Source organism: Barbatula barbatula (assembly GCF_947034865.1).
Source record: "Barbatula barbatula genome assembly, chromosome: 7".
NCBI classification, from domain to species: Eukaryota; Metazoa; Chordata; class Actinopteri; order Cypriniformes; family Nemacheilidae; genus Barbatula; species Barbatula barbatula.
Genome location: NC_136770.1, coordinates 23623884 through 23647126, shown reverse-complemented (window position 1 = coordinate 23647126; position 23243 = coordinate 23623884). Strand labels below are relative to the sequence as shown.

At 38.9% G+C, this 23243-nt stretch overlaps 4 protein-coding genes across 6 annotated transcripts; 1 reads left to right on the top strand and 3 right to left on the bottom strand.

The window, feature by feature from the left end:
* Positions 1 to 2576: 2576 nt before the first annotated feature.
* pck1 (phosphoenolpyruvate carboxykinase 1 (soluble)) lies at positions 2577 to 5574 on the bottom strand. Its single transcript, XM_079461137.1, has 8 exons — positions 5300 to 5574; positions 5011 to 5195; positions 4732 to 4935; positions 4465 to 4652; positions 4176 to 4338; positions 3857 to 4081; positions 3551 to 3778; positions 2577 to 3466 (listed from the first exon to the last, which is right to left on the bottom strand). The coding sequence occupies exons 1-8, from the start codon at positions 5521 to 5523 to the stop codon at positions 3009 to 3011; spliced, it is 1875 nt and encodes a 624-aa protein (XP_079317263.1). The 5' UTR covers positions 5524 to 5574; the 3' UTR covers positions 2577 to 3008.
* A 3391-nt stretch (positions 5575 to 8965) lies between these two features.
* ccndbp1 (cyclin D-type binding-protein 1) lies at positions 8966 to 13712 on the top strand. 3 transcript variants are annotated; one of them, XM_079460547.1, is made up of 11 exons: positions 8966 to 9262; positions 9668 to 9727; positions 9802 to 9881; positions 9963 to 10044; positions 10326 to 10422; positions 10545 to 10618; positions 11068 to 11144; positions 11312 to 11565; positions 11667 to 11727; positions 12179 to 12225; positions 13141 to 13712. In XM_079460547.1, the coding sequence occupies exons 1-11, from the start codon at positions 9175 to 9177 to the stop codon at positions 13250 to 13252; spliced, it is 1032 nt and encodes a 343-aa protein (XP_079316673.1). In that variant the 5' UTR covers positions 8966 to 9174; the 3' UTR covers positions 13253 to 13712. The 3 variants fall into 3 exon arrangements, 2 of the variants coding, with proteins under 2 accessions (XP_079316673.1, XP_079316672.1); XM_079460546.1 differs by having other exon boundaries at positions 9092 to 9262; positions 9802 to 10044; XR_013786929.1 differs by lacking the exon at positions 13141 to 13712 and having other exon boundaries at positions 9092 to 9262; positions 9802 to 10044; positions 11312 to 11554; positions 12179 to 12194.
* tgm8 (transglutaminase 8) lies at positions 13531 to 19244 on the bottom strand. The gene is made up of 13 exons (XM_079460545.1): positions 19176 to 19244; positions 17674 to 17835; positions 17345 to 17590; positions 17142 to 17260; positions 16303 to 16431; positions 15991 to 16171; positions 15770 to 15905; positions 15452 to 15561; positions 15117 to 15359; positions 14765 to 15046; positions 14272 to 14435; positions 14057 to 14190; positions 13531 to 13954 (listed from the first exon to the last, which is right to left on the bottom strand). The coding sequence occupies exons 1-13, from the start codon at positions 19204 to 19206 to the stop codon at positions 13771 to 13773; spliced, it is 2121 nt and encodes a 706-aa protein (XP_079316671.1). The 5' UTR covers positions 19207 to 19244; the 3' UTR covers positions 13531 to 13770.
* A 1492-nt stretch (positions 19245 to 20736) lies between these two features.
* On the bottom strand, positions 20737 to 23201 carry gpr180 (G protein-coupled receptor 180; the record flags this gene model as incomplete). Its single annotated transcript, XM_079461058.1, has 4 exons — positions 20737 to 21570; positions 21655 to 21732; positions 22846 to 23037; positions 23175 to 23201. 4 exons carry the CDS (start codon positions 23199 to 23201, stop codon positions 21418 to 21420), a joined length of 450 nt encoding a protein of 149 aa, XP_079317184.1. The 3' UTR covers positions 20737 to 21417.
* Between the last annotated feature and the right edge of the window lie 42 nt (positions 23202 to 23243).

Here is a 23243-nt window from a genome sequence, read left to right as displayed (position 1 = left end):
TGAACAGTTCTATGTCTTCTTCCGAGAGGAAGTCATTTATCATCACTCATTTATCGCGAGAGCACAGATCTGTGCGTTCCGTCAGCGTCGCTCTCGCGATACTTTGCATGTCCTTAACAGATCATGATGTATTTAAAGGAGACATTTATAGATGACTTCTTTAAATTCTTCGAATCTTAATTTAGGTTTGCATGTTATTTAGACTCACAATAACGTTTTATAGGGATACGCTAGTCAAATAAGAGAAGCAAGAGGGCCACCTAATGGCCTACGCAATTTAAACAAAACGTGCACATTTCTTATAAACGTCATCATTATCTAGCCTCATGTGGTTTGAACTAGTAGTGATCAGAGGACCCATAAACTTTGACTTGTGTTTGAAATATGTAACAGTTATTGGTGTGATGAGCTCAATGTGTGTCCCTGAATGCTTAGAAACATCCGTTGTAACTGCTTGTTTAACAAATAAATGCTGATGCGTGGTCAAAAAACAGGAGGACGTGTTATACTATATGTTCCTCTACAGCTCTGAGTATTGGACAAACGAGTGAGTTAATGTCTAAAGAGCTGTTGAATGCATAACTCACCGGCAGATAAGAGTGAGAAAAACATGTTGTTGTTGTTCCTGACGTCTGTATCACCATCACCAGAAACTGAACGTGCCTTCGGACTTCATCTTTGATGTGTTTGTTCTTATGAGAGATTGTCAACATGTATGAGATTAACAACACATTGTTACCAACTTGTTCATTTTTCTACTGAAAATTCAGATCTGAAATGTTGTTAAGGTCAGCTGAGAGAGTTCTAATGAGTCAATGAATACATTATATCACAGTTGCGTATTCCTTCTCTATGACTTGATCATGTACTCAGTCCAAATTCTTTGTCCTCTCTTTTTGGCAAGAGAACAATCTTAGCGTCTCTAGCTTGTGTGAACAGTGTGCGCTGACGTTATTTAAGGCCAACAAGCCGGAGAGTGTGGCCCGGTTACCCAGCATGCTTTGCTCAGGACTGATAAGCGCTCACCTTTGAAGTCTATAATAACACTGTTGCAGGAAAGTGTGACATTATCACTGATATTTCTGCAGAATAAACGTTTACGCAAGTTTGTTCGGCGTCACTCCCTGACGTGAATGAACTTCATTTCTGTCGTTGGTGCGAAGCAACATCATGTGGGACGGAGGGAGTTGAGCAACACAGCTCTGCCCCCGATCAGATCAGACCAGGTGCCATGATCAAAAACAGATCATCAGTAATTCCGTAATGCTGAAGCCATTTGTCAAAGGGATAGTTGACCAGAAAAAGGAACGTTATTTGATTGTTTATTCGCCATCATGCTAAACCAAACCTTTTGATACTTTATTCTGCAGAACACAAGAAGATATTTTAAAGAACGTTGGTAACCAAACAACATTGATCCCCATTGACTTCCATTTTATAGACACCGAACCACTGAGACATTACTCAAAATATCTTCTTTTGTGTTCCACTGAAGAAAGAGTCACAGACTGATTTTAATTGACATGAAGGTGAATAAAAGATGACAGAATGTCTATTATGGGTGAACTTTCCCTTTAACATTAGAAACAAGTTAGCTGTGAAATAGTGCTATTGACTCTATGCTGTGTACTTAACTTTAAAAAAATACAACTTATTAATTTAGCATTGTTTTACACGATCTGAACTTTTGTCACACATATAAAGTCAAAGAAGAGATGTTTAAAAAACAAGAATAACTCATTCATCATTCTGGATATAGAAGGCCAAGTCATGCATTGTAGGATAAAGTTTTACAATGCACTCTAAACACGTTGTCATGTCAATGGAAAACTATGTAAAAAAATACACTCACATACACATACCTGTATATGCAGTACACTCGTAAAAATAAAGGTGCCATTTCAAGAAGCATTTCTGGCTGAATCTTTAACCACGACAAAACCTTTTTGTTTCAAAAAGGTTCCTTGTAGTGGAAATAAGTTCTTCAGACTATGAGAAGGAAATAGAGACATGGTTCTTTTTAAAATGTCAGCTTTTAAAATGAACTGAAAAAAACTGTAATCATGTTCCCATCATTCTTTGTGTGACACCACATCTGGAATTGATGACAGTTGTTTACGCACTGTAAAACATTTCAGTCCTCTTAAAATAAATTAGGTTGTTATTGTAGCTTCAACAACTAATAAATGTATATTAATGTGCAACAAGCTGTTTACAGTGTGCAGTGTAAATATGTGTATTATTTTACATGTTGTTTATTTATACCTTATTTGTTTCATTATAATTGGCTGTGCAGAATGTTTTTTGAGCAGTGCTTTGACTTGAAGACGGTCTCGGTATGTGATAAACCTTCAGTATTTGATAAAAAAATCTTGATCTGATCTATATGCAAGTTTTTGACAAAGATAACATATTAAGTATGTTTTTAATGGTACTTTAATGCAGAGACTTTAAAGCTTATCTAAAGATATTCTATTCTAAAATGTCTCATTCTTATGTCTAATTTTAAAGGAATTGCAAGTCTTAATGATTATTAACTCATTTAAAATGTTTTAAAAGGAAAATGCAAACAACTTACATTTAAATAACATTTATTAATATTTTAACAAATGACATCATAGCAATACAAAAATAAATGACTTTCAGATAATGGAAATGGTTACATTCACACATGAATCAGCAGAATGAAAACCTTCGATAGCTTAAAGTATACTTCACTCTAAAGTGAATATAAATGTGAAACAGGAAGTTGGACATAATACATCAATAATTTATCAAGATAAATACAAACAAGTCTTCTTTAAAGAGCATATAAATGCTGATGCTTTGTGGATTAGAAAAATGAGACATTTTAAGATTTGAATTAAATAAAAGCTTGAATGAAAAAGATCACATTTCTTAAATGTCTAAAAACAGTAAAACAACAATTAATAAACTATTCCGCTTAACAAACTACATAATTTGTCCTATAAAGTAAACACTGTAGTGTTTCATTTCTCATGTGTTTCTCAGAGATGTCTCACTCTCTTAGCCAGTAGCTCCAGCTGTCTCTCCATCTCCTCGGGTAGATCGTCATTAACCTCCCGTTCAAAGTACGCTTTGATATCTTCTACTTCCTGAGTCCAGAACTCCGGTGAGAGTTTGAAAAGCTCCTGCAGATCCACGTCCTCCGTCAGACCGTTGAGGTTCAGTGAGTCGTATGTGGGCAAGTAGCCGACCGCAGAGGGCATCGCCCCGGCCTCTCCGTTTATCCGGCAGAACATCCACTCCAGCACTCTAATGTTCTCCCCGTACCCGGGCCAGAGGAACCGTCCGGACTGACTTTTCCGGAACCAGTTGACGTGAAAGATCTTGGGTAATTTGGCGTTGGGATGTTTCTCCATGCTCAACCAGTGAGCGAGATACCGACCGAAGTTGTAGCCGAAGAACGGTCGCATGGCAAAGGGGTCGTGCATGATCACCTTTCCTGTAAGGAAGCGAAAAAACAAACTGTTTGATTCTGTAAACAATATTTGTGTGATTATTTAGGAGTTGAAAATGCTCATCTCACCTTTGTGCTCAGCAGCGGCCGTGGCTTCAGATCTCATTGCGGCTCCTACAAACACTCCATGTGCCCAGCTGAATGCCTCGTACACCAGCGGAACGCCCTGCGGCCTGCGACCCCCGAATATAATGGCTTCAATGGGAACGCCCTCGGGTGACTCCCACTGCGGGTCGATGATGGGACACTGACGAGCCGGGGCGCAGAAACGAGAGTTGGGATGAGCGCACGGTTCAGCTGAAACACACGTGAGACAATATAAACAAATGGAATATGTAAAGAGCTTCGGAATTGAGATCGAGTGATGCTACCAACCGTCCTCTGTCTTCCATGGTTTGTTCTTCCATGATTTCAGCGTCACTCCCTCTGGAAGATCCTCATCTATCCCTTCCCAGTAAACTCCACCGTCGCTGGTCTCCGCCACGTTGGTGAAGATGGTGTTTCGGTCGATGGTCTCCATGGCGTTCGGATTGGTTTTGGTGGAGGTTCCCGGAGCCACACCGAAGAATCCGTTTTCCGGGTTGATGGCTCTGAGATTTCCTTTAAATACACAGTGAGAGAGCATGAGCACAACAAAACACATTTCTTATGTTTCTTCTCAACGATTATTTACAGTGACAATGACTGTCTGTACCTTCTTTATCAAACTTCATCCAGGCAATATCATCTCCAACACACTCCACTTTCCATCCGGGTAAAGAGGGTTTCAGCATGGCGAGGTTTGTCTTTCCACAGGCGCTCGGGAATGCCGCTGCAAAGTATTTCTTCTCTCCAGTGGGGTTGGTGATGCCCAGAATCTGCCCAATATGCATTGACATACTTCAAACGTCAACTTCCATTTCGTTTTTATTTCAGTAAATTTCTGTCTCATTCATAAGTAGTGTTATAAATCGCTTTCTACGCTATGTGCTTCTCACACTCACCAGCATGTGTTCGGCAAGCCACCCTTCCTCTTTAGCGATGCGGGAGGCAATTCGAAGCGCGAAACACTTTTTTCCCAGCAGCGAGTTTCCACCGTAACCACTTCCAAAGGACACGATCTTCCTCTGGTCTGGGATGTGAGCGATGAGAGTCAGGTCCGGATTACACGGCCAGTTGTTCACTAGCAGCTCTATGACAGAATGTTGAACATCACTCGCTGTTCTTCATTTGTGTAAACAGGCCGAAAGCCATTTAGACCTCCGACTTACTCTTAAGAGGCAGAGGACAGCCGACAGAATGCAGGCATCTCACAAACTCTCTGCTCGCCAAAGCGTTCAGCACAGATTTGCCTATTCTGGTCATGATCCTCATGCTCGCCACCACATATGGAGAATCGGTCAGTTCCACACCGATCTTAGACAACGGAGATCCAACCGGACCCATGCTGAAGGGAATCACGTACATGATACGACCTACAATATAAATATGATTATGATGAATATGTAAATACCACAGCACAGGTTAATGTTTTTGTGACGGTTCTGCACCTTTCATGCATCCAGGGAATCTGAGGTTCATGGCTTTGTCCCATTCTTCTTGAGACATCCAGCGCCCGAGCTGACTGACCTGACATCCGCGGGGCGACGGAACCGTGTCTCGCTGCTCCGGAGTCACAATGACCGTCTTACTCTCAACACGAGCCACATCGCGAGGGTCCGTGCGAGCCAGCCAGCTGTGACGTGAACACCGGTGATCAGTAAATACACATTTAAAAACGTTTGACTCATTTAACACTGAGAACTAATAATATGAACATGATTTTAACATCCATTATACCAGTTATCGTATTTGGGAAGTTTCTTGATGACACCCTGCTCTTCTAACAGGGTGAGAATGGCCCGGTTCTCCTCTTCAGACCCGTCACAGATGTGCACGGCTTCGGGCTGACACAGGTTCACGCTGTTCTCAATGAACTCTCTCAGGGCTGAGCTCAGAGATGCCAAATCCCCCTGGAGCACTCGTGTTGAGGTCTGTTTCTGGGACTGCAGCTGGGGAGGCATGATTCTGAGAGATGCTGATGAGCAAACTGAGAGAATAGAAGGGTCCTCGTGGGAATCCTAAAGCAACAACAAAGAAAAAACACTACATTTAATAAAATGGCTCTTTAAAGTACAGTGTTGGTAATAGATGCCAATACTAGGGTAATGAATAAGAACTACTGTACATTCGTCTAAGAAGAGTATTTATTATTCTTATATATATTAATACAACAATGTTATAATTTTATAAAAACAATTTATTGTCAAAGTTAACAGATTGAAAATACAGTAATAGCACGGTACATTTGACACCTTTTATTTGCCTCATAAGATTGCACTGCTTGTTTTTATGCACATTTAAATAAATCCACAAAAGTAAGAATTGTAATTACGACAAAAATATATTACGTTATATTGAAAATAATATATGACTATGTATATTATTATTAAAAAAATATAAATAAAGCTCATTATGTCTTAAACTAAGACATTAGTTTAAAGTAAGTTTTATAAAATGTTTACCTGTAGTGTTGTTGTAGAAAGAGTTGATCTCTCTATGAATGTTCTTTTCATTGTGTGGGGCTGTTAGTGGTATAAATACCCCACAGCTCTGAAGGAGGGGTAACACACACGCGCACACGCACACTCATACGTGCCAAACTACTAGGCTATAGAACACACAGGACAGGAGACAAAAGTCAAAAACACGCCGTATCTTCTGACAATCATTGCATCACCCGAGTACCCATTTGAACCCGAGCCGAAGAGAACTGACCTGTTACCCGCACGGCAGTGACGCAACAGCTGCCGGCGAAACATCACCGTGTGACGTCATGACCAGTCGGATCTCCGCACTCTGATTGGTCGCTGAACTGGAGGCTCGCCTCATGCTTACTCAGCAGTCGCTGCACATGCCGCCTGCGCTATTAATAATCTCATTTTCTAATTTATAAATCAAAAATGTTTCCTTGATAAATATCACACTGATAAATCAAATGTTTAAACTGTAGACCGTGTAATGTTTCGAGCTAGGACGTTGAACAATTGCTAATTATTGTCTAACGTTTTATCATTGTATTAAAGTTTTTAATACATAATCGTTTATATTATTTTTCTTTCTCATTCCTTAATTTTCTTGATGTCAAAAACGTTTGTCTTTTGCCTTTATTTCAGCAGAAATGTCTGTTTTGTACATCTAAACTTTATTAACATTTATTTGTAGCCTACAGATCACGTTACATAAAAGTATACTTTACTATACAGTATTAAAAAGACTTTTAAATACGCATCGTGTTTATTATTCCTTTTTTTGTTATGATCCAGGAAAGTGATTTAAATGTGCAGATTATCAAAAGAACAAGTTGGCCATCTGATATCAGTCTAGCTTTGTTTTAAAATGACATTAAAATGAAGACTTTAACAGTACAGTGACAACCCCGTACAATGCGAGCGTTTGATCGCATGAAGAAAAAAATGTCATGCATATCTGGAATTATTTGTCATTTGAAAAAGCAGATTTTGCATAATTTTCACAACGTGACCGGCCTTTAAAAACAAGACAGCGTCATAAAATATTTGGACTACATGTCAAAAACAACCTTAAATAGTGAGGACAGCTTAAGACAACGTGACACCCTTATCAAAGGACTTGTACTTGTTTTGCTAAAGCCCTCCTAATGTACATACCTCACTGTACACAAAACATAACAACCGGATGACTTTAACGACTGCCTTACTCAATCTGATAAACTGTGATAAATCAAGTCAATGAACAGCTGTCTATTGTAAAACATCTTTGTGAAACAGTTTTATGTTCCTGCTTTTTCCTAGTTTTTCCCAGTGTAATCTCATCTTCCATGTAACTGCAAATTGTAAGCAATGGTTGGAGTCCAAAATATGTGTATGTTTCATTTTAAACAAATGTAAATTAATATTAAAGAAGACAAAAATGAGAAATTCACATTTCAGAATTTGCACTGTGTTGGGAAATCTTTGACATCAAATGCTTGATAAAGTCTCATTCTTCCTTGAAACCCAAGATGCTCTTCAGAACTGCTCTGCAGATCCGGCTTGACAACATGAATCTGTGGGTTTGGGTGATGCAACGTTCCATTAAAGCAGGAGGGGAACTTTAGCTTTTATGTAAATGCTGTTTGCCTATAGAATATTTTCACTTCATTCATAAAACACTTCGTTCTTTAGACTCCATTTTATATTCGCAATGGTATCATGTCTTGACTTTAATAAATGACTTTAATTTAAATAGTATATTCATAAATGTGAACAGGTGTCATGAATGTATTTATGATTGAAATGGCCTAAATCTTTATAAAACTGTAAAGCCAAATGCTATATGCTATAATATGCTATATGTTATACAATGCAAACATTTTACCATTCAACTTTTACTTGATCATATAAATAAATAAAGTGATTTTCCAGAGATTCATAACTAATAAACACTCAGTGCCAGGTGTGTGTATGAAACGTATCACGTTATCAGCTGCATTTCATTCAGAACGTATTGTGGATTGTGAGTCTATGACAGACAGAGAAACAGAAGATAACCATTGCAACAGTTATGAATGGAAACTCTGGGTTATATTGGAACATAAACAACATTGCAGAGATAACTCTTGCTTTCTGAGTAGTTATTTGTCAAGTATTAGATGTGCTGGTCTTTGAACTTCTGTGTGTTCTGGTTGTTGATGTAGAAATGATGGGAAATGAGTGAATGTAAAGGTATAGGACAAGTTTATAGGACAAGAGTCAGATGTTACTGACTTATGGAAAAGAAACTGCCTCTGAATTACCAATCACTTACAAAATGATCATACTGCTTGTGAATAAACATACTGCTTAGATAGGCTAAAAGAACACGTACAATCTATTGAATTGTTATGCAATTCAAATGTGGCATCTAGGAGAGTTCAGAAGGGTCGGCATTTTGCTCTTAAAATAATTGACATATATATATATGGAATTATGAATTGTTCATAGAAAAGATTCAATGTTTGAATTAGCATAAGCTGTAATAAAGACTAATAAAGAGATTTTACTAATACAACAGCGGCATGGTAATACCTGCAAACCATACCACTGCATGATTATTAATTGTTTGTATATATTGCAAAGAATACTTTGGTAATGTATATATATATATATATGTGTGTGTGTGTGTGTCTGTGTGTGTGTGTGTGTATGTGTATATATATATATATATATATATATATATATATATACACACACACACACACACACACACACACACACACATATATATACACACACACACACACACACACAAATGATTTTATACAATTACAAACGTATCCAATTTTGTGTATTGATTATGTTCATAAATGTCAACCGTTTTAAAGTGATTTGTTTTATTGTTCTCGAGCGCCACCTGCTGCCCACATCACTAAAATGAACTTTATTTGTCCCTTTAGCAATTCAATATGTACAAACACAAGTGTTAAAACTGTAATTAAATGTTTTAACTGAAAACATTTTAATGAAATACTAAATGGCGGTTAAGAAAATAATTTAAAAATATATATACCGGAAGTCACCACAAAATGAATCCGTCGTCGAAACATCCACGCGCTTGAGTTCCGCCGCGGGTTCGTTCCGAGTGTTTATGTGACGGCACCGTGACAGAACCGAGTCATGAGCGCTGATAACTCGATTCCAGATGTTCTGGTACCGCTGCGGAATCTGTTTAACTGTGTGAAATCAACCAGAGATCGTGTGAGAGGTATGAAGAGCTCATCTCACTGCACGACACGCGTGTTTGTGTCCACGGCTAACGGCTAAACTCTGATCAAAACGACACACGCATTCAGTCGGAAGTATAAACCGTTTAAAATTAACGTTCAGAATCAGTAAACTTAAAGTAAAAGTCACTTTCGTCACAGCTGGTATTTACGTTGCTTGTTGACAAATATTCATCTATTTTAAAGTTTAAAAATGTTGTTGAATGACGTCGTACACGTGTTTGTTGGCATAATTAATGAGTGTTTATCTATGTATCACTCGCATACTTGCTGTTGTTAAGACACATTGCGTCACTCTGACGCTTTGCTGCTGTTTATGCTCATGACGTCACTCACACATTCACCCCGTTTGCGTTGTTGTCATTCCGCTATTTCTGTGTTTACAGATGGAGAATCAAACGAATGCAGCGGCACGTTCTGCATGTCAAACTTCTGGGAGACTTTGGGTCGGTGTGTTTAATCATGTGTTTCAACCAGATCTGCCCCAAACATTATTCACAAATGTCCTCTCATCTCACAGATCAAGCTGTCAAGACAACATCTCAAGAAGCGACAAAACTCAGTTTAATGTTCTCGAGACCTCCAGTGCCCTCAGAGCAGGTGCATCAACCAAACCCCGGTTTGTACCAGCTGCCGATGCGATTGACATTTGACCTCATCCGACGTTTCTTCTCATTTCAGGAATGTGCAAAACTGGCAGACTCCTTTCAGAAGAGCGCGCTGGCGTTGTCTACAGTTTACTTCTGGTTACCGAAGAACCAAGGTACAACAAGATTTACTGTGCACGCTATGTTATTATACCAGGTTATAGTAATAGTTACAGGTTTGATTGTTTGTACTTTCTTGCCTCGGTTTTATCAATATTACACAGACAGGAAATAAACATTTCTTTTATGTTGTGGATGTCATATCATTGGGTAATGTGTCTATTACAAAGACCGTCTCATGACCCTGCTGTTGTGTGAACTCGGCGATTGTTGAGAAATCATTTTTATAATTTGTTATTTTTATTTTTCATGTTTTATAGTCTTGTTTTTTCGTCAGGTATTACACTGAGGAGGGCAGTTAGAGATGCGACGGCTGAGGTTTTTGAGGGTCTGGTTCAGCTGCTGGATGTTATCATCTCTTCTCCTTTACAAAGGTAATTGGCTTCTTGTTCCGACATCATTCTATTGTTTGTGTTTTTGTCACGTGCACTTCATCAGATTTATTAAAGAGGGTATTTACTGTCTGATCTGATCAACTGATCTGTTGTTTCACAAGTTTGTCTCAGGATCAGCTGACCTCTACCGGAGGAGTGTGGGCTGCCTGTGACCAGTTTAAGGAGCTCCCAAAGGGTGAGAGGAGTTAATAAAGGGATGGTTCACCCACAAATGAATGTCAACATGTACTCACTCTTTTGTCATTTCAAATCAGTGTGACTTTCTGCTTTCCGTATAACACAAAATAAGATATTTTGAAGAATGTCGGTAGCTGGCACCTGTTGACTTTCACACTAGTTTTGTTTTTATACAATAGAAGTGAATGGGTGCCGGCGCTGTTCAGTTACAAATTCAAATATCTACTTTTGTGTTATGCAAAGAAAAATCATATGGATCTGATATGACAAGAGTGTGATTAAATGATGAATTTAGATATTTTGGTGATCTATTTCTTTTTAAGCAGTCCAACTGAATCATAACAAATTCAAGACTGATTGTATTGCTCCGTTTTGTACAGCTGTGATCATCAGGTGTATTTTACCGCGGTAATGTGTTTGAGACATTTGATTGGTCCTTCTTCACAGATAACCGCTCCGCTGTGTTGGCGGTCTTGACGTCAAATGTTGGTTTGGTGAAAGATGCCCTAGAAGAGATGGAGCAGGTTTGGAGCCATCTTAAAACCTTCTCACATCTAAAAGAAAATACATAGTCTTCGGCATTTGAACATGATAACTGATCACGTGTTCTTTATCAATATGGGCCGTTTATATAACATAAAGTTCTGATTTGAAACGTGTTAAATATGAAACTCTTATTTTCTTTCTAAAGGCTCTAGCTGAGAGTCAGGACCCGTTTGGAGACATCTTAGACGATGATGACATGGATGTCCGTGGTAACCAGGACACATACTGGTCGCAGTCGGACCGCCAGCTTATCTGTCAGTGTCAGGGTCTTATGAAAGCATCCGGCGCATGTCTGCGCAAACTCTCCTCTGCGGTTCGAAACAACGGACGAGTGGAGACGGAGGAGAATATTGCGCAGTTAGACGATCTTGCTGATGTAGCCAAAGACGTCAGTCCCAAGTGGGTTTGTCTTTTATAGGATTGTTATGTAGGTGGTATACACCCTTTCTGCTTATGAAAAGAGTACAGGTAATGATGGGTTGTTTTATGTGTGTTACTAGCATCGATGACCTCACTCTCTCTCTCTACCCACCCGTGGACCGCTGTGCTGTGGAAGAGAATGTAAGCACACACAAATCATTTCATAATCACACAATTGCACCTGACGTATGTGGGACGGGTTCAGACGAACTCCCTGCATATATCCCACAATGACATTCAGTCATGTTAGTTGTATCACCACGGTGCGTTTGTGTTTCATTTTAGGTGTGTCAGTCAATTTTTCATGAGTAATAATCCGAGTGTCTCCATGAAACAATCCCAACAACATTCAGAGTTCCTGTGGGTTAACACCCCAGAATGACTGACACGCAGTCAAAAGTTCAGATACACCTCACACCTATGTTCTGACATCTATGAGTTTATTATTCAATATCAAACCATCCATTAAAATGAATTGATAATATATGTGATTTTTATTTTTTAATAGGTAATATCGAAGATAATTATGTACTTTCCAATAGTTCAGTTCATGTTGAATTTAACAAATTAAATGCATGTTTTATCATTATAGGTTTGTAAACTGGCAGTTGTGATGAAGAAGGTCCTGGGGATCACTAGGTGAGATCACTGAGTAGATCACAAGAGTGGATTAAAAGTGGCTTTCTTGCTTTAAGCAATAACAATATGCAGTGCATATTTGGGGTATGGTTCATCCAGAAATAAAGATCCTGTCACCATTTATTTACCCGTGAAGGAATTGTTCACTTTCAACATACATTTTCATGATAATTTACTCACCCCTGTTGTCATCCAAGATGTTTATGTATTTTTTTCTTTAGTCAAACAGAAACTAAAGTTTTTGATGAAAAAGACATCAATGGACTCCAAACGGTTGGAGGTCAAAATTACAGTTTCAGTGCAGCTTCAAAGGGCTTTTAACGATACCAGACGATGAATAAGGGTCTCATCTAGCGAAACGATCGTTCATTTTCTAAAAAAAATACAAATGTATATGCTTTATTAAGACAAATGCTCGCTTTGCTCTGTTCTGTACAGCGCGCTTACGACTTCACGTAATATGTGATTTTTTTCACCCTGCCCTACCAACGTCAAGCGTGACCTTTTCAACGTAATTCAGTATTAATGAAAGTTGTGAGCGCACTGTTATCGTTTAAAGCCCTTTGAAGCTACACTGAAACTGTAATTTTGACCTTCAACCGTTTGGAGTCCATTGAAGTCCACTATATGGAGAATCGTCCTGGAATGTTTTCATCAAAAACCTTAGTTTCCGTTTGACTAAAGAAAAAAATACATAAACATCTTGATTGACAACAGGGATGAGTAGATTATGAACAAATCCGTTAAGAGTATAGCAGTCGTCTCTGCTCTTCTGTTTATCAACACATAAAGTATTACACATGTTATGATGTCACAGCCTCTCAGTCATGTCTCCTCCTCAGTAATCTTAGTCATTTGTTCCTCACTGATCGTTTAACCGTTTGCATCATGTATTCTCTTTTGATCTCCCGTCAGGACGAGTCACGTTTGTCTGGAGCCAGATGTTTCATGGGTGGAGTTTCTGGACGGGGCTGTCAATCACAACCTGGAGAAAGTACAATCACTCCTACATGACTCGAACTCATAGCGTCCCGAAGACTGTGTGTGAGCACTCCATCAATGTGAAAAAGGACATTTGGTTCATTAAGTATCCGAGATGCTTTTGTTGAATTTTCAGGAATGTTACCAGACAAAGGAAGATCCGTTCCTTTTTCCATTTCATGTTATGATTTAGGACAAAAGAAATTCACACTATTATTTGTTTGCCCTCTAAAACAATTCAGTATATTTTGGATATAGCCTATAACGTTTTTCACGTTACATATTTCATATAAACTAAACAAACATCTCCACCTCTCCTGTTTTGCTGGTTGTTTGAGAGCTTTTAATACAACACAGTTTTTAAGCACAAACATTCTTTCACGCTTCAATGTTTATTTAAAGGAAAACAGCTGGAGAGAAAAACACACTTTTGCAATCAAAATGATGTCACAAACATGAACATATTTACATGTAATTGTGCAGAATAAAAATAACATTACGTGTCATACTTGAAATGATGATTTTAATAATATAAACACTGTAAGAGGGTTTTTTCCAACCCTTCTATTTTCCCAAAGCGAGATATCCCATGCGTGACGAGGAGGTTCTGATGTTCACATCAACGCTGTTTCTGATGTCTTTGAAGATAGAGCTGTCAAAGCAGGCCACCAGTCTCTTGGGTCCGGCTCTGTTGGGTCTGAAGTTTACCTTTAGCGTAGCTTTCTGACCCGGACCGAGCTCAGCGACCCTGTACCAAACACAGCAGATAGGAGCGGGGGTTATATTAAAAGACAATACATGCGTGTGTCTGTATGTGGACGTGTGTGGCGGCTTCGCTTGAGCATCTCACTTGATCTCTTCTGTTTGTGTGAGCAGTCCGCTGCCGGTCAGTGTGATGGAGCAGTTTTTTAGAGATGCACTCTGAGGATTTTCAAACGTCACTTCTGCTGTCATCAACCCGTTCAGAAGTGGAGTCCCACTCACCTGAAATAAACAACGCACACGTGTCACACGTTGAAGTTCACACTGAGTCAAATACATATATAGACGGAGGAAAACACTCACAGCTAAATTAAGTGGAGGGCTGTGTGGGACGATGTCTCGCTCCACCAGGTACACATCTTTTGAATCCTTCTTATCGGTTGCGATCACTGATAATTTGATGCAGTTGTTGTCCAGAAGTTTTGGTCCGTATGCGGCAAACGGGATTAAGATGGGTATGCTCTGCTCTAAAATAACAACATACACCTTTCACTACACTTGCTTTTATAGGGGTTTCAAAAGCATTTAAAGGCATACTTAAAGGGATGTTCCGTTGAACACGTTGAGGAAGATATTTTGAGGAATGTAGAAAAACAAGCAGTTCTGGGGCACTTTTGACTACCATTTCACGTTTTCCTACTATTGCAAGCAATGGATCTTCAGAACTGTTGGTTGCTAACATTATTCCAAAATATCTCTCTTTGTGTTCAACCGAAAAAATAAATGTATATACGTTTATTTTCAATATACAAAATATATGACCCGACTTATTTTGTTTGTTCGTGTACCCTGATACCTTTCGTGGGTTGTAGCTGCACGTCTCTGGTCTCACTCCAGACTCCGGCCTGCGGGCTGTTGGTGTATCTCATGATCTGAGCATTCATCCTCAGCGTCAGCTCCTTTGTTTTAGGGCTGTCGGAGGTTAAAGTGAGGTATGCCTGAATATCCAGACCGTTCAGAGGTTTCCCTTCCAGACTGATCGTCATCTCTACTTTTGGACGAGGAGGAAATTTGATCATCCTCACGTCATTGGCTCTCTTCACGGCCTCTTCGAACGCAACTCGCTCCCTATCAGAACCTGAGAGTACACGAGAGCAGATTAGTACACAGACGAAGTGTAAGTGTGAAGAGTGTGTGCGCAGACTGACCTTCGGTGTACTTGTAGTTTTCAGTGATGTCTTGTCTCTTGTTGCTGCCTACAGCTTTAGTGCTGATACACTGTCCAACAGCTTTGGTGTCTGTCTGAATCCTCTTCTTGGAGCCGTTGGCCATAACCAGCCACGAGATTTTATCAGCATTGACCTCTCCGAACACAAACGGCACATCGTATTTGACATCGGTGTGTCCCTCGTGGATGGCCTTCACCGGAGCCGGACCACAGCAGTAAACATCTGCACACAGCAAAAAGATCACGTGAATCTCTTTATCCGTCTTTACCTTCTGCTTCCTTCATGTCAAAGATTGTGTGTTAGGCTCAGGTCACCTGTACTTCTCTCCTGTGGCGTTGGGTCCAGGACTTGCCAGCCGTCGTAGAACGAGTCTTCAGTGAGATCAGGACGTTTCATCCAGCCTTCCACCCACACGTGGTAGTTCCTATATTCCATTGAATATATTTATAAATATATAAAAATATATATATATCCCCCTAGCAACTATCAGCAATGAGCTGTTAAACAAAATCATAATAACTGTTGCTAATACAGTCGCAAACAGTTTGAAAGTTCTACATTTATTCTCTTTGTCAAGAAATAATGCTGTTTTAAATTAAACTAAGGTTAAAGTTGTATGTGATTTTACTTACCAAACTGTGTCATGGCTTTGGCTGGGAGCCACGCCGTAATCCCCGTAGTATTCATCAATAATGAGGTTTAACTCTGTGTCATGGGCTGATTGATAGTTGGTGACAACACGACAAGGAATCCCCAGACATCTCAACACTACACACAATATATACCCACATTCACATCAGTCTATACACACATCACGCATAAGACACTGTACTGTGTGTGTGTGTGTGTGTACCTGTACACATCACTGCAGCAAACACCCAACACTGTCCAAATTTGACGGGATAACAGTCATACTTCATCCACCTTCTTAAGATGTCCACACTGCTGGTCCAAGTACTCGGCTCGACGCCTCCAATAAACGCACAGTCCCACTTGCCCACCAACACACCTTTATCATCATCCTCAGAGTTAATCTGCGGGATTCAGAGCAGAGTTGAATGCACGTTAAGACGCACACGCTTCAAAAATAGTTTTACATCATAATTGTTGGGACAAAGTAAAAATCTGAGCAATACAAAGTAATTCAATATCATGTCAATGTTACCATAGCGCTGACCACTCGACCGATGTAAATGGGGTTACAGCGCGCTGAATAATCTTCCTGTGGGTTCTTCAAACACTTTGGATTCAAATCCAAGAGCTTCAGACAGATGTCCAAAATATCGTCTTCAAACTAGAGAAAAACACGAGAGACTTCAACCATCTCGTCTTACAATCATGTGTTGAGATCAGCGGTGGGTAAGCGACTTCATCAATATTGTATTTCAATTACAAATTTCTCTGTAATTGGATTACGTATAACTGATTCATTTATAAAAGCGTTATCATCCTTGACCACATTAAATTGAGTAATAGCATTACATGTAAACAAGCAGTAAACTATACTTTTCGATATATTTTCGTATAAATAAAAGAAAATAAAAATAAAAATGTATGCAAATAAAGTTTTATGCAGAAGTACTGTATATACAGTAACTTTATATATATAAATGGCATAAACAGTTTGCATTAAATATAAAATAATGCATTAAAAACTTTATGTAAAAGTTTTAATTCCCAACAGTCATAATCACACATTTGCGAAACATGTTTACACTTCTTTTTATGGTTGTTAAATTGAACCAAAAATTGACTTGGTTATTACTTGAATACTAAAATGTATTCACTTGCATTTAATTCTATTCATTTCTTCACTTAATTCTAAAAAATTTATAACAACTGTTTTTCTAAGTCACTTTTCACCAACAAATCAATTCCCGATTGAGAAACCCAATGGCATAGCAACCACTCACCACCCTAGCAACGCTTTCAAAGGTAAGCCCCACTGCTCAAACAAAACAAATCTGGATTAGTCGTGTGTAGACACAAGCACCTTCATCTCACCTGCCCAAAGTCCCAGGGTTCAGTTTTGATGTATTCATTTACTCCCTTGTACACGATTCCCTGTTCATTCATAACATACTCCTGTCTCTCTGCGTCATCGGCCAGGAACACCCAGTCATCTGTAAACAATAGGAGGTTAGTGAGGACGGGACACACATCAGAGACACGATTGATGATAGGGATGTGTAAAGAAGGAGACGTACCATTGCACCACGCATTAAAAAGCACCGTGAAGGTGCCCACACGTGCCGCCGCATCCGACAAGCCGGTTTTCACAAACAGCGAGTACAGACCTATGCTGGCGTTTGACGGGCAAAGAACAGAAAGGGTGGCAGTCGTAGGTGTGCTGTCCAACACATCCAGCCTCCAGGGTTTTCCACAGTTGTCAACCTGGGGTTGTTTAGTGCCAAATGATGAGCGGGTACCCTTCTCTTCAGATGCATCAGGACCTGATTTTGCAGAAATGAAGAATCATAGATGAGATCTCTTTAATACCTCAGAAAGTTTAGATTGAATGTTAACATCTTCATACCTGTTTCCACAGTCAGCTCGATGTAGTCGAGATGTGGACGCTCCACGCTAAGGGTCAATCTGAAAGGTTTTCCTCTCCGGACGATGAGTCGGTCAGTCGTGATCTCATGTGTGCGATGTTCAGTGTTGTTCTTCTTGCACTGAAGGTCCAGTTTGATACGACCTGCAAGAGACGCATGTTTCAGAACCACAACGACAAAACCAGAGGTTCACGGATCTTGTCCTCGAGGGCCAAAATTGAGAAAGTCTGAACCAGACGAACGACTCCATAACCCGGCTGTGACCCATAATACAGTTACATCACGAGATGACACAATGCATATTTCATCAAGGCGAGGTCTAGCTTTGACTGATGGATTACATTTGACAAGTTCAGTCTGATAAAGTGGCAAGTCAAGTAGCCTATAGCTGTGAATGTCGAAATCTTTCGTAAGAAAGCTGGCAAGGATACACTTAAAAGACGTCATTTGTCTTATATTCAAGTAGCATTGGTGTCAATCACGGCTTAAGTTGCATCATACGTAGGAAAGTAGAAGTGTTTTCCTCTGAATAAAGGAAGGTCCTGTAGGTAAAGGAATCGTATGTTTTTACTGCGAACTGCATCGTTTTGAGCATTGAGCGTGTTAAGGCAGATTTAAGGTTGATTTAACTTTGTCTCACAAGTATGCAACTTATGTAACATTGATGGTGTTCTTGAACTGAACTGAATAAACATTCATTGATCCGAGCTGAATATATAAATTGTGATCATTAAGTGCATATTGTCAAACATTCACTATTTATACAATTGTTTCCCTATAGCTTCTTTCGAACCATCTGCATTTTATAAATCACAAAATAAAGTTGAATTCATGAGCAGTAAATAACCAACCACAGTCAGCTGTCTTTTTAAATGAGAATCAGGTTAAAGGCTCAGTTTTACCGTGGTACAGAATTAAAGTCAAGCACAAGATCAGCCTGAGCAGAGTTGCTCATTTAAGAGAAATATTATTGAAGATCTCAATTTAAACTTTCTCATTAAATTTACCCACATCCAGATAATTTATACTTCTACGACCAACATTCATTTTACACCTACATACTCCTCATGGATTTGAATTGTCCAATTTTTTATTTATCCTGAGCAATTTTAGCCGAAACATCTAAGACTATAGGCCAATATTTAAATAATATTCAATCGAATCTCCCGAGTTATGAAAATGCAACATCTGCGAAAAAATAATAATCTGTGTTCTTCACTTTGTTGTGCTTTATCCTGAATTTGCCCTATATTTACTATAGTTTTACTACGAGTACAACTAATGGCAACCCCACATGGGTTTCATATATATCTATAGTTAACCATGGTTTTTGTTGTAAAATCGTGGTAATACAATGCTGTCCAACCTCCTGAAAACATAACTATAATCTTGACACATGGTTCATTTTGAAAAGACAGACATTCAAGTTCTTAGCGTATATGCATTTACAAAACTCTAACCCCAAAACATGTAGTTTTCTCACCCTGCTGCGTGTTAGAGTTTGTCATGGTCATGTCGTCTCTTCAGATAGGTGCAGTGCGTGTCTGTGTTCTGGATGAATGAATGTTGGGTTGTTTTATAGATGCCCTGCCCCGTCACCTCCCATGAATCTTAGAACATTGAGCACATGTGCACACCCTCTGTCATTGACTGTGTCAACCTCTCTTAAGTTTCTTACTGGTGTTGAGCAATAAAATAATGAATGTTCAGAAAATAAATGACATATGCTGTCATTCAAATTAAAGGGGAAGGTGAGATGAGTCATTTTTTGCTTGTTTATTGCTAACATGTCTGTTCATATTTTAAAGAATGGAAACAACATTTAAGTTTAATTTGAGTTTAACGGTTCCGTCCTGAAAGAATGAAATGAATGTTTTTTATTTGACTTGCGACAGTCACAGACATTCAGTTGCTGTCTTCATCTCGTGATGTCGAAAGGAAATTCCTCCCGCCTGAGATGACATCTCTGTTAATGCTCAATAGGATTTCTCCCAGACATCAAAGAGATTAAACGAAGAGTCTCATTTGATATTTCTCTTGAGGAAAAGAATCTCACAAATATCTCTTTTTGAGTTTCAGAAGAGGCTATGTGAATTTTACTTCTGCAGTGTACATTCATTTTACACCTTCATGCTCTTCATCTCTTTAACAATTCTCTCGTTTCTGTTTTCATTTCTTCTAAGCAATTTTAAGAAAAACAGCTTAGACTGATTTGATACTTCAATGAAACAACTGAGAACTCCATCAAATCTCCTGAACTATGAATGAGCAACATCTGAGCAATGGCATTGTCCTCTGGGTACATCAACACTATTCTTAAGCCGCGGTCACACTTGAACTTTTCCCCCCATTGACTTCCATTCACACGCATGCGAATGCGACAGACCGGAAACGGAAGTCCGTCCAACGGTATTTCGCTTTTGCTGCGTAGCAAAGTTTAAAAGCAAAGCTGGTTCGGTTATAATCCTCTTTTTTTCTTATTTATTTTATTTGGGTTTTATGTCATATTGAAATGTCTCGATGATTTACACTGGACTGTTATGTCTTGAATGTAATGTAATATACTGAGATATACTATTCTTTGTACTATATTATTGTATTTGCATATATTATGTGTATTATGTGTGAAGCAACAATAATAAAAAATAAAAGTTCAAGTTTGGTGAACTCTGACCTTCGGGTCACAGGAGACCAAAAGATCAAAACGTCACAGCATACAGAAAGGTGAAAAATTGAGGGATCGCGCCCGCGGCTCGAGTTAATTTACTGTTGCTGAAAGCTTAAATTTGATTTAATTTCAATTTTTCAATTGAATTTCTGATGTATTGAGTGGTTTTATAACATGACTGGTTGAAGAACTGAAGGGTGCTGCCGGCATACATCATCGGCATGAAGAGCCAATTCACCTCGTTTCATCACAATGTCATGGAAAGTTCACACAGGTCGTGAGCTGTCCGATGACACATTATGAATCCTTCAACTTTCTCATGATTTTTTAATTAGGTTAGGTGTACTACTGTTATTATGAGAGAGACACACGCAATAAAATCTGACTCATTTACACAAGTGTTTATTTACCACAATGTTGATACAATTCAAGTCTCTGCCAACACATGCAAGAGTTAACAGTTTGTAGACATTCATCTGTTAGACTGAAATGTGCCGGACCCAGGCCAGCGGATCAATAAATATTCTCAATATTAACTTCTCTCATAATCATTCACAAGCCCCTCCGTGATTGTCAATTCAGGCACTTGAAGGAAAAATTAAGATCACAACATTCATATTTATGTATCTACAACGTAAAACAAGATGCATTATCTCTGTGATTTCAGAAATAATGTTTTTTATTGCCTTTGATATCGCTTGTGAACATCATCCGTCATTGGTTTTTACTTGTGACAGAACCTGATGCGTTTATAACAAAGTGAATAAACAGAACCACCTTCGTCCCACGGAATAACTCTAACTTTAAATTAGCGCAAAATAATGAGATCATCTCAAGTCCTTCACACTTGCCCCCTGCAGATGTTATGTGCGTTTCAGTGCCCGATCATGTCGTGTGATTTAAAGAGCATCAGTCAAGGACCACCGGGCAACGCAGGACAGTTTGTGTTTCTCTGAATAAGACGTTGAGCTCACAGGCATCTTCTGCGTGCTGAACGTTCTCCCGTGTGGGACACAAGGGCCTCCATCAGTCGGCTGCTGTGGTACCACCCATCCGCTCAGTATCGCTCACGGGCGGTTCGGCTCATGGTGAGAGGCAGGGTGACGGATGACAGCGAAGACACCTCCCAGTACAGACTGCGTGAGAGGAACAGGCGGTACAACACCACCACTGAGATACACTGACACAGAATCACGCCGATTGTAATGACCTGCACACACACACAGCCGGAGGGTGATACAGTCAAAGTGGGCGGAGCTTTTATGGATGCCGATTTAGTAGTTCACTCTCTTACCTTTTCCCTCTGATGTTCGTTGAGTGTTAATGAAAAAATAACCAGAACCGGCTGACACAGGAACCACAAAAAACAGCCCTGAAACAAAAACACACACCTGTTTACTGTCTGATCATGTGCAGGATACCAAAATTATACCAGCTACTGAAAAACTTGAACAGTGCAGTGTTCATTCACAACAGACAAAAAGAAAAAGGCAAAACATAAAGTTTACATTAAAATTATGCATAGAAATAAAAATGTGTATCTCTATAAATATATGTACTGCTACATTTAGTTCTACCATTTCTGACAAATATTAGAGTGATACTTTTTTTTGCGTTGGAACGATTTAGTCAGCTTAAAATTTGATACAATACATGATATTGGGATCACGACGCAATAGGATTATTTTAAACTAAGTTATACAAAGTTAAGATCGATTTCCAAAACAATCATTCATTTTTACAGCTTGGCTAATAGTTTTTTTAATTATATTTTTTATTTAATTAAAAACAAAACATGTATACATAAATGTATGAATAAAAAAGGAATAATAACAAAAACATCAAAGAGAAAACAGTTTGACAACAGCAAAAGACTCAGTTAGTGAAAAGTGGTATTAAAAGTCATAGTCATAGTGTTGCATTGGGGGCAAAAAATACTAAAATTTGATTATTGCAATTTATACAATTTATAAAGCATGTCCATCCAGAATGGGCCGATGTAAGGTTTAATTGTGTATAAATTAATTAAATTTGAATAGGTCTGTCACTGAAAAATTTAAAATTAAGATAATTAATTTAAAAAGATCTTCTTGACCACATAAAAGCATAACACATATTGTATTGATATTACGTTTTGGCAGCTCAACCAACAGGACTAGAGGGACCCAGATTGATCCAGATCTGTATAAAATATCTTTGTTATGCTGAACTCAAAGGAAGATATCTGGAAGAATGTAGGGCGAGGAAACGATTTAAATAAAAACAAATAGTGTAAAAAAAGAAATATTGTACTTTTTTGTATTACAATGTTGTTACACACTTGTGATTTTATTATGGAAGAGATAGCAAATTAACCAAATCTGTAAGTGCAGGGATTGTCTCTATTGGGTAATAACATTTAGTTCTTTACTGAATAAACAAACCAGATGGAGAAGCACGTGCCAGTTTTGTGTGCATTACGCATCAGAGGGTCTGCGAGTGTTACCTTGGCAAAGCTGAGATAGAAATCTCTCTTGAGCGAGCTTCTCTCCGCCGAGACGATCTGATAAAGAACTGACGCCAGAAACAGAGCGAGTGCCACGCGCAGAACCATCAGGAGCCGCCCGGCGATACTGCGATGAGCGTGATAACTGTGATGCTCCGTGTCCTCAAACTGCTCCCAGATCAGTAATGCCCCCTACACAACCACACACACATGTCATGGAATTGTCAAGCAAAAGTAAAACCACAAGAGTATCTGGATCGAACATATTGCAGCTTTACGAAAGTACGTTTTCATTTCATGTTGACTCTTTAGTGTTCTTTTTAGCTTACATGCTGGAATTTCTCTTTTTGTTTCATGTTGTCATCTTTGACATCTTACTGTTTCTTAGCACCCGTGTG

What these genes read in the sequence shown, in the direction of transcription:
- pck1 (XM_079461137.1), bottom strand. Translation starts at nt 5,523, where the DNA reads ATGCCTCCCCAGCTGCAGTCCCAGAAACAGACCTCAACACGAGTGCTC. An exon ending in CTGTCCTCTGCCTCTTAAGA is followed by an intron (nt 4,653 to 4,731) that starts GTAAGTCGGAGG and finishes ATTCTGTCATAG; the next exon opens with AGCTGCTAGTGAACAACTGG. An exon ending in GGCCGCTGCTGAGCACAAAG is followed by an intron (nt 3,467 to 3,550) that starts GTGAGATGAGCA and finishes GCTTCCTTACAG; the next exon opens with GAAAGGTGATCATGCACGAC.
- ccndbp1 (XM_079460546.1), top strand. Translation starts at nt 9,175, where the DNA reads ATGAGCGCTGATAACTCGATTCCAGATGTTCTGGTACCGCTGCGGAAT. An exon ending in AACCAGAGATCGTGTGAGAG is followed by an intron (nt 9,263 to 9,667) that starts GTATGAAGAGCT and finishes CTGTGTTTACAG; the next exon opens with ATGGAGAATCAAACGAATGC. An exon ending in GCCAAAGACGTCAGTCCCAA is followed by an intron (nt 11,566 to 11,666) that starts GTGGGTTTGTCT and finishes GTGTGTTACTAG; the next exon opens with CATCGATGACCTCACTCTCT.
- tgm8 (XM_079460545.1), bottom strand. Translation starts at nt 19,206, where the DNA reads ATGACCATGACAAACTCTAACACGCAGCAGG. An exon ending in AAACTCTAACACGCAGCAGG is followed by an intron (nt 17,836 to 19,175) that starts GTGAGAAAACTA and finishes CGTCTCTTGCAG; the next exon opens with GTCGTATCAAACTGGACCTT. An exon ending in AAACTACAAGTACACCGAAG is followed by an intron (nt 15,047 to 15,116) that starts GTCAGTCTGCGC and finishes GTGTACTCTCAG; the next exon opens with GTTCTGATAGGGAGCGAGTT.